Source organism: Orbicella franksi, chromosome 12, assembly GCF_964199315.1.
Source record: "Orbicella franksi chromosome 12, jaOrbFran1.1, whole genome shotgun sequence".
Classification (NCBI taxonomy): domain Eukaryota; kingdom Metazoa; phylum Cnidaria; class Anthozoa; order Scleractinia; family Merulinidae; genus Orbicella; species Orbicella franksi.
In genome coordinates this window covers 12,136,262-12,151,014 of record NC_138156.1, presented here as the reverse complement: position 1 = coordinate 12,151,014, position 14,753 = coordinate 12,136,262, and the positions used below count along the sequence as shown (strand labels likewise).

Here is a 14,753-nt window from a genome sequence, read left to right as displayed (position 1 = left end):
CTCAAATGATGCCCACGGTCATGACACAAACAAAACTTACTGAGATCCGTCCACAAGCGGCTTTGTATCTGGAATACACCTCTGTAAGAGCTCATAACATGGCAAACAGATTCCAACCAGAAAACCAACCTAACAAAAAGAAAACCCCAGAGCAAGGCATTAATATTACTAGTAATTTTATTAGTTGGTCTGTAGAGTAACTAGACTTGCCACTAGTCGTCCTTCGATAGTTGGTCGTATTACGAGGGAACGTCTCCCTCGAGTGAAGCGCGACCTACATTTGTATGATTTACGAAGTCGTTATGAAACTAACATGAAGTACTAAAACAAAATAATACTAAAAGGTACTTCAAAATAGCACGCGCTCCTGCCACTGGGGGATGGGAACTTCTTGGATTTTATTTTGTGGAGGTATACTGCGCAGTTTTCCAAATTCTGATCTTCAGAACAAAGTATGTGATATTTGATACTCGTTTTCTGATCTGGCTGTTGGCATATCTGAACTGAGCAGTCGCCTGTTATCGCATCAAATACCATCATCTGTTAGCTCCTTCTCAATCTTTTGCTTGTGTCAATGGTCCAGCTGTCTCGCTGTCTGGTTTCAGTTTAAGTTAAGTAGCGTTCCTCACCTGGTGCGCTGGTAGCTCATGAGCCGTGTTACGGTCCTTCATTGCAATGGGTGTTTTTCCCTGGGCCTTTTCCAGATCACCCTAACAACACCAACAAAAGGAACCCGGGTCAAAACTATTGTTTTCTGTACATAACGTGAGAAAGCAACAGCCTCTGCTCAAGCCGAAAATATTGCATACTAATTCTAATGAGGAACGGTTCTGGTTGGTTATAACACACATACCAAAAGAGGGAAGCAATTAAGAATCATATCAGCAACACTAGCTTGAGGCTATCAGTGTATACATGCGGTGTCACCTGTTGTCGATCCGTGTAAAAGGAACTACGCCAGTGTTGGCGCATCTTGAAAGGTTTAAGTTCGTCGTTTGCAATCTGTTTTAATATTCTCCATCCTTAACCATCCTTGTTGCTGTATGGTTTATTATTACCTCTTTGGGGTTTTTCTATCTTAGTAAACTACTATTTTCAGGTTGCCTTCAATATAAAGGTAATTTTGTACGTGGCCAAAACAACTCAAAATACATGTACCGTGACTGAGCTCCTTCAAACTGGTTCCCACATTTATACCTCACCAGGAATACGTGACTTGTTAGACCTCGCCCAGGTAAAGGTCGGGCATATTTTTGAGAAGTAAAGAACAGGAGAATCGGAGTTCTTCTTACAGATAGCGACCAGAGGAGACCTTTAAAATTCGGGTTAATATTTCATACGTATCGTTTCTTAGCAATGGTAATCTGTATACTAGCATCTTTAGCAACAGTTCAAATCACAAGCTACCAATACGAAGCTGTCTGTGTTTTATTGTGTGTCGCTGTCACTCACCTCTGCATAGAATTCTTGGTATATGACTTTTACAATCTCTAATTGGATTTCCCAGGGCTTTGTACAGGCAGACAAGTCACAGGCTGTCATGCAAATAGCTCGTAACAGTTTCCTGAGAAGACAAACATAATATTCAAAATTACCGAGAATGTCGTGCAATATCAACTCTAAGGGACCGTTCATTTTTTATAAGGTAGGGGGGGCTGGTGGGATTTGGGGGGGGGCCATGCGAAAAAAAATGGCTTTCGAGGGGGGGCCATCCCAAAAAAATAAGGGAAAAAGGGGGGGTCACGTGAAATATTTTAGTAAAACTTTAAAATGGAATAATGTTTGAATATCAAAAAAATTGCTACAGAATAAACATAGAAGGCAGGATACAAATTTATTACAAACTTTCCTACTGCTTCAAGAAAACGTTTGGCGACAAAAAGCATTTCTAGCTACTGAAAAGAAGTATTTAACACTGTTATTTTCGAATGCAACTTTCACTGGCACTCATCTCCATCTTCGCTGTCGTCGAGTTCTTCGTCGCCGCTTGTGCTGCTATGGGAGTCTCTTTCACCAATGCTACAAGAAGCAGCAATGCTTTCCGTCAGAGTGTACTCTTCAGGGTACATGAAGGTGTAAACATAATCTCTGACTTCCTGCTCAAGATTGGTGGTGATTCTGCTTCTTGCAGCATTGGTAAAATAATTCCCTTCCAAGAGCTGTGCGATGTATGGCCCATCTCTTCTAAATAACGACGTGGCAACATCCTCAACTTTAATACACTCTTCCGGGACGGCCGTTCTAGGAGGGTACACAAGGCATTGTGGAAGATCATTCCCTAGCGGGTTTCCAACACAGATTCCATAAACTCGTTGGACGTTGTTTTCAGTCCGCTTCCTCTTTCTTTCATTTGACTTTCTGCGGTTTTCTTTTTTCGTTCTCCTTTTGTTGATTTGCTGTTTGAGTATGCCCTTGAATATGCTGTTATAATTGCTCTTCTTATTTTCTAGTGCTTCCATGTCCTGGGTGACCTTCGTCAACTTAGCTTCTATACATTTGATCTGTTTTACATTAAAACTGTGGGCAAATTCTTCGCCCTGCTTTAAAGCAAGCCCATTGGACTGAAAGAGTGTGGAATCGTGTTCCTTTACATCTTTCAATGTGGCATTCAACTTTTCCACCATTGCTCTGTGCTCTTTGATGGAGAAGTTCAGTTTTCTTCCATCACTGGGCTTCAACCAGTACCCTGGCATGGAAAACTCACTCGCCCTTTCTGAACAGCCATCCGCACTTAGAAAGATTGCTTCTTTTGCTTGTAAGATGTCAAACTGCCTGGATCGTTCAGCTGTAAACCTTTTCTTAAATGACTCGTCGCTTTCGCCATTATTGCGCATTTTGGAATGAGCCTCTTTCATGATGCTCATGTAGTAATGCGCTCTTTTCCCGATTGGATTAACAATATAGCCAAGGCTTGTTTTCCGGAGACCCTGAGGTATGGTTGTATCATCAGCAGAGGAGGAACTAGTGACCTACCAGAAAAGGAAAGACGATTTTTTTATTTATTATATTGAACTGATATTATCGAATGATCATGGTTCGTGTAACCATTTAATGTTGTATTCGTGTAGTGAAATGTAGACCTAAGTCAAACGATATATTAAAAGACACATACTATTTTAAAAATGTTTAAACAGTTTTAGGTGCTATCTTTACAATAGGAAAATACAGAAGTTTCTCATTATAAAAGTGAAGCATACATGCGTTTTTAATGTCCAGAAAATTATTGGAACACTGACAAGAAATTAACACTTACCGGCTCATCTTCTTGTACTTCAACAGCTTTCTGTTTTACCTGCACAGGGCAACATTTATACATGCCTATCACTAGAGTAGAGGTAAAAACCTTCCAAATAAAGACATCTGTAAATTAAATGTAAGAATGTGTTTCACACAACACATCAACAGATTTCCAGTTTTTTGACAACACTTCGTACTTGGTTCAGTATCACAATGCAGGAGCAAGGAAAGACTCTGTTCCAGGCCACTGTTACTTCCGTAAGATTGAGAAGTTTATGAATGAGCACTACGAGGAGGGGGAGAACAACAGGGAGTTTCTAAAGTTGTCCTGTCAAGAAAAGGTAGGAGAAATTTGTTCTTTTTGTTTTGAATGGACTGGACCACCCATAGAAAGATACCCTAAACCAGTTCCTGACCATTCCTGCCTACCGGAATACCCCTACCTCTCCTACCAGAAGACCCCAAAAGAAGGGTGTGATCCAGATGACTGGCAGCCAAGGGTCCAAGCGAAGAAAGAGCATGGAAGTTGCAGGCTGGTTTTATCTGACCCAGAGAGCGTTGCTCTATTTGCAGATAAGTTTATTGTCAAATCAAAGTTTGTGATGGATTATCTTCAGCATCTTGAAGTGCTGGAATTTAAAAGGAAAAAGAGAGCAGAAGAAAAGGCAAAGTTAAGTAGGGACGTAAAAGATAAATCATATGAGGATTATCCTTGGACTGAGTTGTGCGAAGATCTAACCAAGCTTAAAAAGCTACGTGTTCCAGAACTAAACAAGTACTTGAACCACCACGGGCTGAAGCAGCATTTGAAAAGCAGCAAGAGTGAGAAAGTAAAGGCAATTGTAAGACATTCATGTTTGCAGCAGAAGAGTCCTCTCAGAGCTGGCCAGCCAACACTGAGAAATGCAAAAATGACAACAGGGCAAGTGCTGACAGCAGTGAAACGGATGAAAGTGACAATGATGAGTATGACGGTGATGCCATTGACTCTGGGGGAGAAGATGACTCAAGTGATGTCATTCTTGCATTCATCAATTCGGATGAGAAAGATGCCAATGAGAGGCCAAATGCCACACGCTCAGGGCGAGCCATAACTAGGAGATCCGAAATTGACTTCTCTTTCTTTTGATTTGTTTTTTTAAACAACAGCTCTCTGTAGTAGAGGGATTGTCAATATTGTCTTCATAGTGAGCACAATAACGTGAAGTAGGGGGATAATAGAGAAATATTAAAAAAGTTGAAATCTTAATATTGTTTGTTCAATTTTTTTTTGTGGGGGGGGGGGTCATCCCAAAAAATGACCGCTATAAGGGGGGGCCATGTGAAAAAATTGGTAAGCTGAGGGGGGGTCATGCGATTTTTAAATGGTGCTTCCCAAATCCCACCAGCCCCCCCCTCCCTCATAAAAAATGAACGGTCCCTAAGACAAGAGAAAACTGAGAAGGGAAGGCATTTTGATTCTGCTTCGATTCTAAAGCTGTCAGATCCACGACAAAACCTCAAAGTAACTCAGCCTCAAAGTCGACCAATTTTTAGTGCGCCAAAGCAGTCAAGTCTTCTGATGTTGTTTAGCACCAAGACTGGGGGAACAGTTTTACCGGAACAAAATTGTTCCCACGCTCAAATTCTACAACGACGACGTAATTCCACATAGATCCGTGTAGCGGTCTATGATTGGTTAGTTGTTGCTCGGTTTCAAATTATTCCGGGCAAGCAACAATTAATCTCTCTTAGGCTACGTCATCGGTTTGGAGGGGGGGGTGGGCAGATTTTCACGTATATTCCCCCAGGGGGGGGGGGTACTCGCTATAGTGGCCTAAATGGGGAGTCTCCGCCCGAAAGGGGCAACTTCCTTAAGCTTCACGTATTTAAAATGGTAGGGATTTCAAAAGTTGAGGTATTATATACGAAAGAGAAAGGAAATCTGTCATCTCGACTCCCACCACAATGTGAACTGGGTTTAGAAAAGGGATGCAGTGTTTTATGTAGGTATGTGAAAGCGGACGGGTACCTTTCTGTCAAAATGGTATCCAAGAGAGAAGGAATTGGACCTCAGGACGAAGCCTCCCCGTATAGAACTTTGTAGAGTGCCCTGCCCCCCCCCCCCCCCACTGCCCAGTTTATTCAGACTGCATCGTGCCGCTGTTGTAAGAGAACAAAAACACAACAACAACATTGTACAACAAAAACAAACACACTCACAGGTGCAAAAGTGCTTTGTTCAGTTTTTACCTGTGTTCCTGGTTTTCCCAAGAGAATTCGCCCTTGTCAGCTAAATCCTTCAGTTTGGACTTGTTGCCGAAAAACAATGCCAGGTCAGTGGCAAGTATACACTCTTTCATGTAACCCAGCACCGTTTTGTACTCTGCTGGACTCAAGTGTGAGAAGATGTTGTGTCCTTCATGCTATTGACAAGGAACAAGTGTATTAATTATTCCTCTTTTACAAGAAAATAGCTGAACGCTACTAACACAAATAGACTTAACTCAGTTATACAAACACAAAGCGCACAATTAGTAGAAACTTGTGGCAAGGAGATTAACTCACTTAACAAACTACTACTTCGTCCACAAAAATGAGAGAAAAATTCCAGATGGCTCAACCCAAGCCTAGAACGATTATAAGAAATAATAAAAAAATACCGCTTTTACCTACTTAGACACTGAATTCTGTTGAATCTAAGCTCAGGATGTGTTAAATTCTGTGAGGCGTCCTGCTGGAACACAGGAACCTACTTTGTATAATGCCAAAATGCATTTCGAATGTCAGTAGTCTCTCAAACAGTTCGTTTCAGGCTTGCAGATTGCGGAAGGAAAAAGGGAAATACATTGTACGGGAGACGAAGAAATTCTCAAGGGCCAGCTTGTTACAACATGAAGCTCCAGAAAACATTTGTGCGGCGTACCTGAAGGATGGTAATAGTCTGGTTAAAGTGATGGTGTTCCATAGTTGATGTGCTGTACACGGCAGCCAGTGGAGTCTGTTCATTCTTCATCCACGAGTTGGTTCGACCGCGATGATCCAGGTCGTGACAAAGGGAAGCAAAGAACATTGCTAATGCCTGCAAAACAAACACTTCCGATCAAAAATGAACCAATTCAAATGCCGCCTTTTCTCTCTTCTTTTATCGGAGCTACAATCGGCGACAAAATTGTTGACACATTCATCTTTTTAACCCCCTATTTCGTCACTGTGGTCCCTTTTTGCCCTCCCGCACTCAGTAGGATGGGGATTACCTTCAGATAATAGGAACTGCAGATGATCAGATATACATATGGCAAGACTGTGTCAGAGATCTTTTACAGAGATCCAAATTGAAAAGAATACCAGACAGATAAATCAATTTCTGAGTACTGCAATCCAAGAGTCGTGTGGTAAATAGGATGGTGCTCCCCTTTACCTCAAGTGCAGTGAACTTGTCATTTCCAGATCGAATAACAAGGTACATGGAATGTGCCACAGCAAAGGCATGAGTCCAGTTATGGTATGGCACATCTCGGTAATTCTTCTTCACAGTCAACACAAAACGCCTGAGCTCATCTAAACCAAATCTGTTATAAAAAATAGGTTACACCATAATGGCTCAAAAATATCAAGTACAGTAGTGAGAGGGGAAGAGGACTGGACATTGCGAAGTTGACCACTCCTTCACACAGTTCAAAAAAATGTTCAAATGTTGTTGATTATGGTGACACCTAGCTAGTTCACAGGCTGAGTTACGAGTTTGAAATATTAATGCAACATTATACCACCTTTGAGCAGACCCTCGTATGAATAGAAAAATTGTCCACTTGTAACAGTAAGAAGGGGTGCCCATCTACGGGAAGTTAAAAATGAAGTGCCAGTTTGTATGTGGCTGAGACTCTTACTAAAGAGTGTCACCTTGCAGGAGGTGACAGTGTACTGGAGATGTCCGTTAGCAGAAGTTTAACTGCATTATATGTACTTGCGATGTACAGATCAGTACAAGACCCTCGGTGACAAAAATGTGCGGCTTTTCGCATGTTTAGAATACGTACAACACGCACTCGCGTGTTCGAATCCATGGCTGGACGCACACAAACCAAATATCCTGAGTCCCAGCAAAAATGTCAGCTAAATACATTCAACCCTGACTTGGTTTGTCGACTCTCTATCAAAAAACAGGTTCACTCAGGGCTCGAAATTAACTTTTTCGTTCGGGAGCCAGCTGGCGACTAACGGAAAAGTTTTGGTCGCCAGATCGTAAATTTTGGTCGCCAACTTATTTTATAAATAACTTACACAAGAACACGATTTTATACGTTACTTTGCATGCAAGAAAAGTCACAATTGAAGAGCGAAAACAATTAGAAACAACACGAGTAACACTTAGTTATAAAGCTACCGTTGTTCTCAGGTGATATATCTCTGGTCCGAAGGTGACGGTTGTCTCCGTAGTCATTTCATTTTGAAATGAAGCGAAGCATAAAACGTTTTTAAGTCCGTGGTTTTCATTGTGAGACAGACACGGGTCCTTGCGTATTTTCCCTTTGTTACTTCTGCGAAATGCCGTTCTTTATTTTCGACTTGCTTTCCTCGAAGAATTCAAAGTTTGGATTAACCTTTTGGCTGAATCATCATTCCCCGCAAGTAAAAACTCTCGTAATTCCTTCAACTGATTGGTGTCTGCCGCCATTTTCGCGGCAAATAAAAGCACATGGTGTTGAAGTGCGCCTGCGATCCCAGTTTCGGAAGAAGCCGCTGAAACAATATGGCGCGCCGTGAAAGCAGTATCGACCTCTCGAAATACATTCAATTTTTTCGATTATCTTGTAATATTCAGACATTATTTACTGGGAACGGAAAGGTGAGTTGTCTGCTAGCTACCATATCCAATTGATTTCCTGATATAAAGATTTAAAAACAAAAGTTGTGTCGTGGTTTTCTTTAGTTACCGGACAAAACGCGAGTCGCCAGCTGGCGACCAGTTCTGAAAATTTAGTCGCCAGTGCTCAATTTTTGGTCGCATTGGCGACCAGTGAGTCGCAATTTCGAGCCCTGTCACTCACACACGATTGTACCCACCTTTGAAGTGAAAAGAGGTTCTTTGTCATTTGAATGACAAGACTTGGCATTCGATCCGTTCCATCTGTCACCAGTGAGTATGAATCAAATTTATACCTTTTAAGAGAAATCAAAGGCAAAAAATACCATTACATCATGTTTCCAGCATGGACGGGCATAATATTATTAGTCTTGAGATCTGTTCTGACAGTGCAAGAAAGGTAACGCAAGGTAAAGTCGGCACTTGAGCCAAAGAGGCACAAACACAAGGATCTTGTCCTCAGCTGGTTTCTTCAGTAAGGACAGAGTGTGGGTGATTCTACTCCCTTTGTACGAAATGCTAAATGTAGTCCATCACAGGTTACACCTCTCCCCCCTGCATTTCGTCAACTGATCTGAACAGTTGGCCAGCAAAAGAAACAATGTGTTCGATTCGAAAAAAAAAAAAATTGAAATTAAGCTTGCTCTTTGAACAAACAGCTCTCAAATTTTGCTTGGCCTTGGCAAGTCTTTGTTTACTTCTGTTTTGATTTAGTTGGTAGACAACTTTCCTGGGCCCTTGCCCATCAGGCAAGTGAGAATGACATCTACATGTACTTGGATGACTGAACGTGTGCACTGTCTCTGTCCTTCCCAAGAAGAGACTGTGTACATAATGTACAACACAAGGACACAGCTGGAGTACTTGAGCTTGGAATGTCAATCTAGAGTCCAACAAGCTAGTCATAAGGCTGCAGAAAAACCCCACAAGAATGGAGGGGCCGTTTATTACCACATTGCCGTAAGGATGATTAAAAATGGAGGCCCTGAGAATCTTAACATGGGGATCTATGCACAAAGCATTTGTTGTTTATACTTACGATTCCAAATTTGGATAAGGATCTTCAAGTTGCATTTCTTGGACTCTTGCCAACTCGCGGTCAGAGCATTTGCTGTGGTAAGAAAGAACCTCCAGTGCTACCTGCAGCAAACAGGATTGCTTGAATTAGCATAGTTATCTATCAACTTTATTGGTCTCGTATTGTCACCTAAGAAAAAAGACACCTTCCTCACAAGCAAGTCCAAATTCATTTAATGATAAATGAACCACTGAAAAGCCTATTCTTCTTCCCTTTTGCCCTCCCTCTGCAGAGACAATCCAATTCCTTACCTCTCCCCTAATAATCATCTAAAACTCCACTTCTATATACATGGCCTATTGATTAGGCATGAGGTCAAGATGGCTGGATATATTTGGCCGAGCTCGTTCCCCTATCTTGCCTGTTTGAGCGGGCATGATAGTGCCATCTTGCCCTCTCGGGTAGCCAATCACAGTGCAGGATTTGGTTCATTTTGCCCACTCACAGTGTAAGCCATGTAATAAAGTCAGCTACTGTTTTATCCGTCACCCAACACCTCTGACTAGATTGCACTTTTTCCTTTTGATATACCTACATATATTCCCCTTCTCCTTCCAACTCCCTCTTATTGTGTATTCTACATTTCAATATATAACATACTGTAGATGGCAAAGCCATCAAACTCAGTATTCTCATTACATGAGCACAGTATACTTTGCTACAACAGAGAAATAGTTTTTGCTAAGAAGTGACCATTGTAATACATTTATCTGCACTGGCAATGTTATGAAACAATATTATTGATAGCTGTTTGCAATCGAGTTATGGTGCACTTGGAAAGTTTGGACAGCACTCAAGAAGCTGTAGTTGTTCTTGGCTGTGCCTCACGTAATTCTTACTCTTCTTTTGTGCTTTCCAAACTTGGTGATGCATGCTAAAGCATGAATCAATTGCTAGTTATAGCTTACCCTGTGCTTTTGTTCAGATCTCCTGATTTTATCATAGAGCTGGAAAAGAAATAAACAGACTGAGTACATTTACATAAACCATGTAAACAAACTGCACAGTGAGATAATTCGAAATGAAATGGCACAAGTCATCTAATACAGTTGAAACCCAATATCCCAAACTCTTAGGGGAACTGAAATATAGTTTGAGAAAGTGGGGGGACGAGATAGCTGGTAATAAATGACTGAAAAAGTATATCCCAGGGAGAATGAGGCGCCATTAGGAGGTCTAAATATACCACATCCCATTAATTTTTGGCCTAAACATCCTGTATCCCTTTAATTCCAATTGCAAAAATTAACAATTCGCTACTCTATATCCCATTTTATCTGATCTAAATGTCCTATATTCAATTAATCCTCCACTGTGTCCTGATAATTTTTTGCCTATGTGTAGACACCCCACATCCTGAAAACCCCTAATCGGGCCTCAAGAAGAGGGGAGTTTGAGACAACAAGTGTCAACAGTCAATGATAGTGCATGTTGAACACTTTTTATACATATACAATGATGCTAACAAGCAGTTCAAACCCCTTAGGAATGAAGTTCATGTACATGTATGTAACAAGCTCTACCAACCTTAGCATGATGAAGTGCCAAACCACAGTAGATAGCAAATGTCTGAAATGACTTCTCATCTAGCATTGGAATAATTAAATACCAATTAATAATTTTAAAAGTGTGAAACAGGTTAAGGAACAAGCTATCTGAACATGTAATGATGTAAAGGACAAAACAACATCCACATCTTGAACAGGGCTTGCAATAAGAAAAACTTAGCTCATTTTCACAGGCACAATTAGTTGAATTCAAGAATATATTTAATAGATGAGACGCTTACATGGACATGGTCTTTAAAAGATTTTTTACCAATGTTCTTCAGGTAAGTAAAATAAATGTGCAAATTGATCAAACTTACTGGGGGCGTGTGGTTTAATAGTTAACAGTGTGCCTTTAAATAGGCCAAAAAATATGGTATAGTTTCACTTTGAACATTATTTACATGTATCTCAGTTGATATGAACTTTAAACATCAAACAAAACAAAACATTAAGATGATCATAACATTCTTAAGAAAAGTTCATGGAGTAGGTATTTCTTTCTGGTCCAGAAATTCACAAGGATTCATACCTGAAGCTGTGAATACTCCACTCTTTTTATTCACCATCTGAACAACACCAATTATACTGAAACAAAAGAAGGAACAAAATTATAAATTGTCCACAAAAGCCTTACATCAAAAGTGGTCAAGCATTCCTCTCAAAAATAAAGAATCAGGGCCATCGCCAGAAAAAAAATTACAACTGAGGCAAGGCCCACAGTTAAATTCTCTTCATTGGTATTTACAGATGAGTGTAACAGTGTTTTACATTCACCCTTCAAAAAACAGAAACACAGAAACGAAAAACAAATGACTGAGGCAATTGCTTCGGTTTGCCTCATACTGGCTACAGCCCTGAAATTAAATCTCAATTTTCACAGAACACTAGAGAGGGGCAAAGGACATCGCTAGTAACAAATACATAAGGTCTAAATATAAAAAACCGTCTAATACAGTATCATCACTTAGAAACAAGACAGCAAGATACCCCAGCATTTCCTTTGTAATTTTCACAATGCCAGGGCTGGGAAGGTGCACTTACTTTCCTCTGATGAAGATTGGCATGCATAATAGCGTGGTTGTGGTATACCCAGTCTGAAGGTCAATCTCCCTACAATCAACATTGCATGTACAACAAATTAAATCAAGAGAAGAATTTTCAGTGATGAGGGTGTAACCTGCTACAAATAGTGCAACATCAGCCAAAGGTTACATGAATTGCAGTTGCAAAGATGTTGCTGGGTGGCCATGCACATTAATCATACCAAATTATTATGTAAATTTAGCATACATGTATTAATACACTACCGTAAAGTTCAAATAGTAACGACCCCCCGAAATTAACGTCAATGTTTTGTGGCCACTAATAAATCCCGAAAGTAGCGACCCCCCTGAAAGTAGCCACCCCAAAAGAACTGAGAGACAAACCAATACAACTCATCCCGACCACTGACAATACAACCTAGGAAGACATCTGGAGCCCACTCACGTCACAGTTAAAACATGAAACTGGATAGACAAATTTTGTCTCATTTGTTTATTGGTGTTGATATTGATTTATTTAATTATTGCTGTATTTATCATCGTTACCTTCTTATTATGAAACACAATCTATACATCTGGAATGCAAATAAAATGTTGTTCTTTTTTAAATTTTATGTTAAAAAAAGCTCGCGCCAGCTCTATTTTAGCCTCGATTTCTGCTGCTTTCTCGAGTCTGGTCTACGTCCCTCCCCGTGGAACTCCTTTCCCAAACAGTGGCTGGTAATCGAGCCTAGCTCTACTTGCAAACAATTTTTGTTCCCCGAGAGTAACGACCCCCCAAAAATAGTGACCCCCAAAGGCTGCTAATTCCGACAGTAACGAGGGTCGCTACTATCGGAACTCCACAGTATGTATGTAAATCTGACATATTAATATCAAATGTAGATTTGGCATTTTGGTATATACATGTACACTGTAGTGTTTGAAAAATTGGCAACAGTTACTACATGTATGATATCTTTTTGTAAACGATAGCAGATACATTATAGTATCTTTACACTCAATTTATTCTTGATTATCTATGAGCTTGCCAACTAAATTTAATTTTCAATAAGTTCATGCTAGTAACAAGACTGCCAACTAAAAAACCATCAGCATTTGTTTCCACTGCATACCTGTTAAACCTTTCATCATGGTAAGCATCAGCAATGTTGAGTGTCTCTCCAGTGGTTGCCACATGGCCTGCCACACCCTTTGTCTTTGGAAACCTGGTACAGCAATCACATTATCAGAAACAAAACCTACAGGTACCTTAGTTTGTTTGAATAATGTCAACATTTCACTCAGCCAGTGGAAAATTACCCTTATTTCTGACAGACACACCTTTATTTACATGCATATGGCGAGGTACTTTTGAGACAAATCTAAGCATTCTGATTGGACTACTTCCATGGAAAGGGTCATAGTCTGTGTATTTTTTGTTTTCAAAGCCAGAAAATTCAACAAACATGCAAGGCCTGACTGCCATATAATTAACTTAACTTACTAACCTACAAGTAGGTTAATAACTTAAGTATTGGGAATATTGGCCCTTGGTCATTTTTTGTGCTCGGTCGATACAGCCATGACCACGGGCCAATAATCCCCCAATATGGCCCTCATGCTCAGTTGGTAAGAGGTTAATATAATTACATTATGTACACACTGCAAAGTATCACCTGATCTCTTTTTGAAGATTGGATGACCGGCTGTCTTCTAAGCTACCACCAATATCAAATATCCTGGCATACAGTTCATTTGTTCTGTTGTCAACAAGGAACAATGAAGTCCTGTCTGCATCCACCAAAGTTTGAGCATAATTCTTGGAAAGTGAAATAATGTAAAAGACCATATTTAAGTAAACAGCATAATTTATGATCATCTTTGCAAAAAGCAAAACAATCTATTCAATATTTCTGCACTTCACATGTTTTTTAAGTCAAACGTTATGATTTTTATAGAGGAAATTTACTGACTTTTTGTAAGATAAAAATAAAACCGTTAACTGGTAATGGCAGATAGCTGGCTGTTTTCATTTGTGGTTGCATCATTAAGTACACTGTTACCGTACAAAGTTTCACTGCAGGGTTTCTACTAACCATAATCTTCATAATCACAGTATCCATGCTGACAATATCTTGAAATATTGACCTGAAACAATTATAACAATATTACAGGAGCTATTAATAATAAGTACGTTAAATTTATATAGTTCACTGAGCAGTGATGTTCAGTATTCTTAAAACAGGGTTTAGTTAGAGATGATTAGCGTTCAAAATAAAGTACTGCCATTAGATAGCAAGATCTATTGTACAATAAAGTATGAATGTCTGAATGTCCAAAATGTCAGTTGAGAGAAACCTCACCATACAAGCTTAGACATATAACACTGTATACCACCCTCAACTTACATGTATGTGAATAAAGGTATATAACGCAGATTTCAATAAGAACTGGGCACCTGGCAAATTGACCAGCTGTGCTGTGAGAATGATTCTACACACTTGGTTTGACCATCTAGAGGAAAGTTTATCTTGTAACAAAGTTCAGCTCAAAAATTTTCCCTGCCTGTGAAAACCAGTTACCCTCCTGCTGGAAACATTAACAATACCCCTATATAACTGTATTTTTTATAACTATGATAAGGTCTGGAAGCCCGAGCCATTAGCTAGTTCTACTGATTGACAAAATTATTGTACAAATTTGCATGCTTAATCTTATTACATAAATGTCAGCCTCTGCACAATTTACATGTACCTTGTTACATTCAGCAGAAACTCTGTTAACTTTCTGTGTCTTTGCATGTTTTGGAACATCTGCAATATTCAGAATAAAATGTTTGCCATTATACTAAATGATGAAAAATTACTCCATGGGCAAATTATGTACAAATAGGTAAATTATAAAGAAACAAACAGTTTGGGTGGTTACATCCATCCATGATGTCTTAATCACTGAGAAATGTCTCTCAAATTACATACATGTATCACCACATACAGAAATAATCTTGCAACTTAGCA

At 39.8% G+C, this 14,753-nt stretch overlaps 2 protein-coding genes across 2 annotated transcripts in view; both read right to left on the bottom strand.

The window, feature by feature from the left end:
• The window catches only part of LOC145462632 (putative 3',5'-cyclic phosphodiesterase pde-5), a 36,440-nt gene that overhangs the window by 4,223 nt on the left and 17,464 nt on the right, over nt 1-14,753 (bottom strand). The window contains exons 12-27 of the mRNA XM_081446207.1: nt 14,491-14,549; nt 13,833-13,884; nt 13,413-13,555; nt 12,870-12,962; nt 11,753-11,821; nt 11,241-11,296; nt 10,689-10,747; nt 10,070-10,108; nt 9,123-9,223; nt 8,284-8,379; nt 6,638-6,788; nt 6,143-6,298; nt 5,470-5,642; nt 1,453-1,564; nt 630-710; nt 41-129 (exon numbers count right to left, since the gene is read on the bottom strand). Of these exons, the coding sequence (XP_081302333.1) occupies nt 41-129; nt 630-710; nt 1,453-1,564; nt 5,470-5,642; nt 6,143-6,298; nt 6,638-6,788; nt 8,284-8,379; nt 9,123-9,223; nt 10,070-10,108; nt 10,689-10,747; nt 11,241-11,296; nt 11,753-11,821; nt 12,870-12,962; nt 13,413-13,555; nt 13,833-13,884; nt 14,491-14,549 (1,529 nt within the window). The remainder of the gene's footprint in view (nt 1-40; nt 130-629; nt 711-1,452; nt 1,565-5,469; nt 5,643-6,142; nt 6,299-6,637; nt 6,789-8,283; nt 8,380-9,122; nt 9,224-10,069; nt 10,109-10,688; nt 10,748-11,240; nt 11,297-11,752; nt 11,822-12,869; nt 12,963-13,412; nt 13,556-13,832; nt 13,885-14,490; nt 14,550-14,753) is intronic.
• LOC145462643 (uncharacterized) lies at nt 1,878-3,331 on the bottom strand. Its single transcript, XM_081446220.1, has 2 exons — nt 3,254-3,331; nt 1,878-2,969 (listed from the first exon to the last, which is right to left on the bottom strand). The coding sequence occupies exons 1-2, from the start codon at nt 3,314-3,316 to the stop codon at nt 1,938-1,940; spliced, it is 1,095 nt and encodes a 364-aa protein (XP_081302346.1). The 5' UTR covers nt 3,317-3,331; the 3' UTR covers nt 1,878-1,937.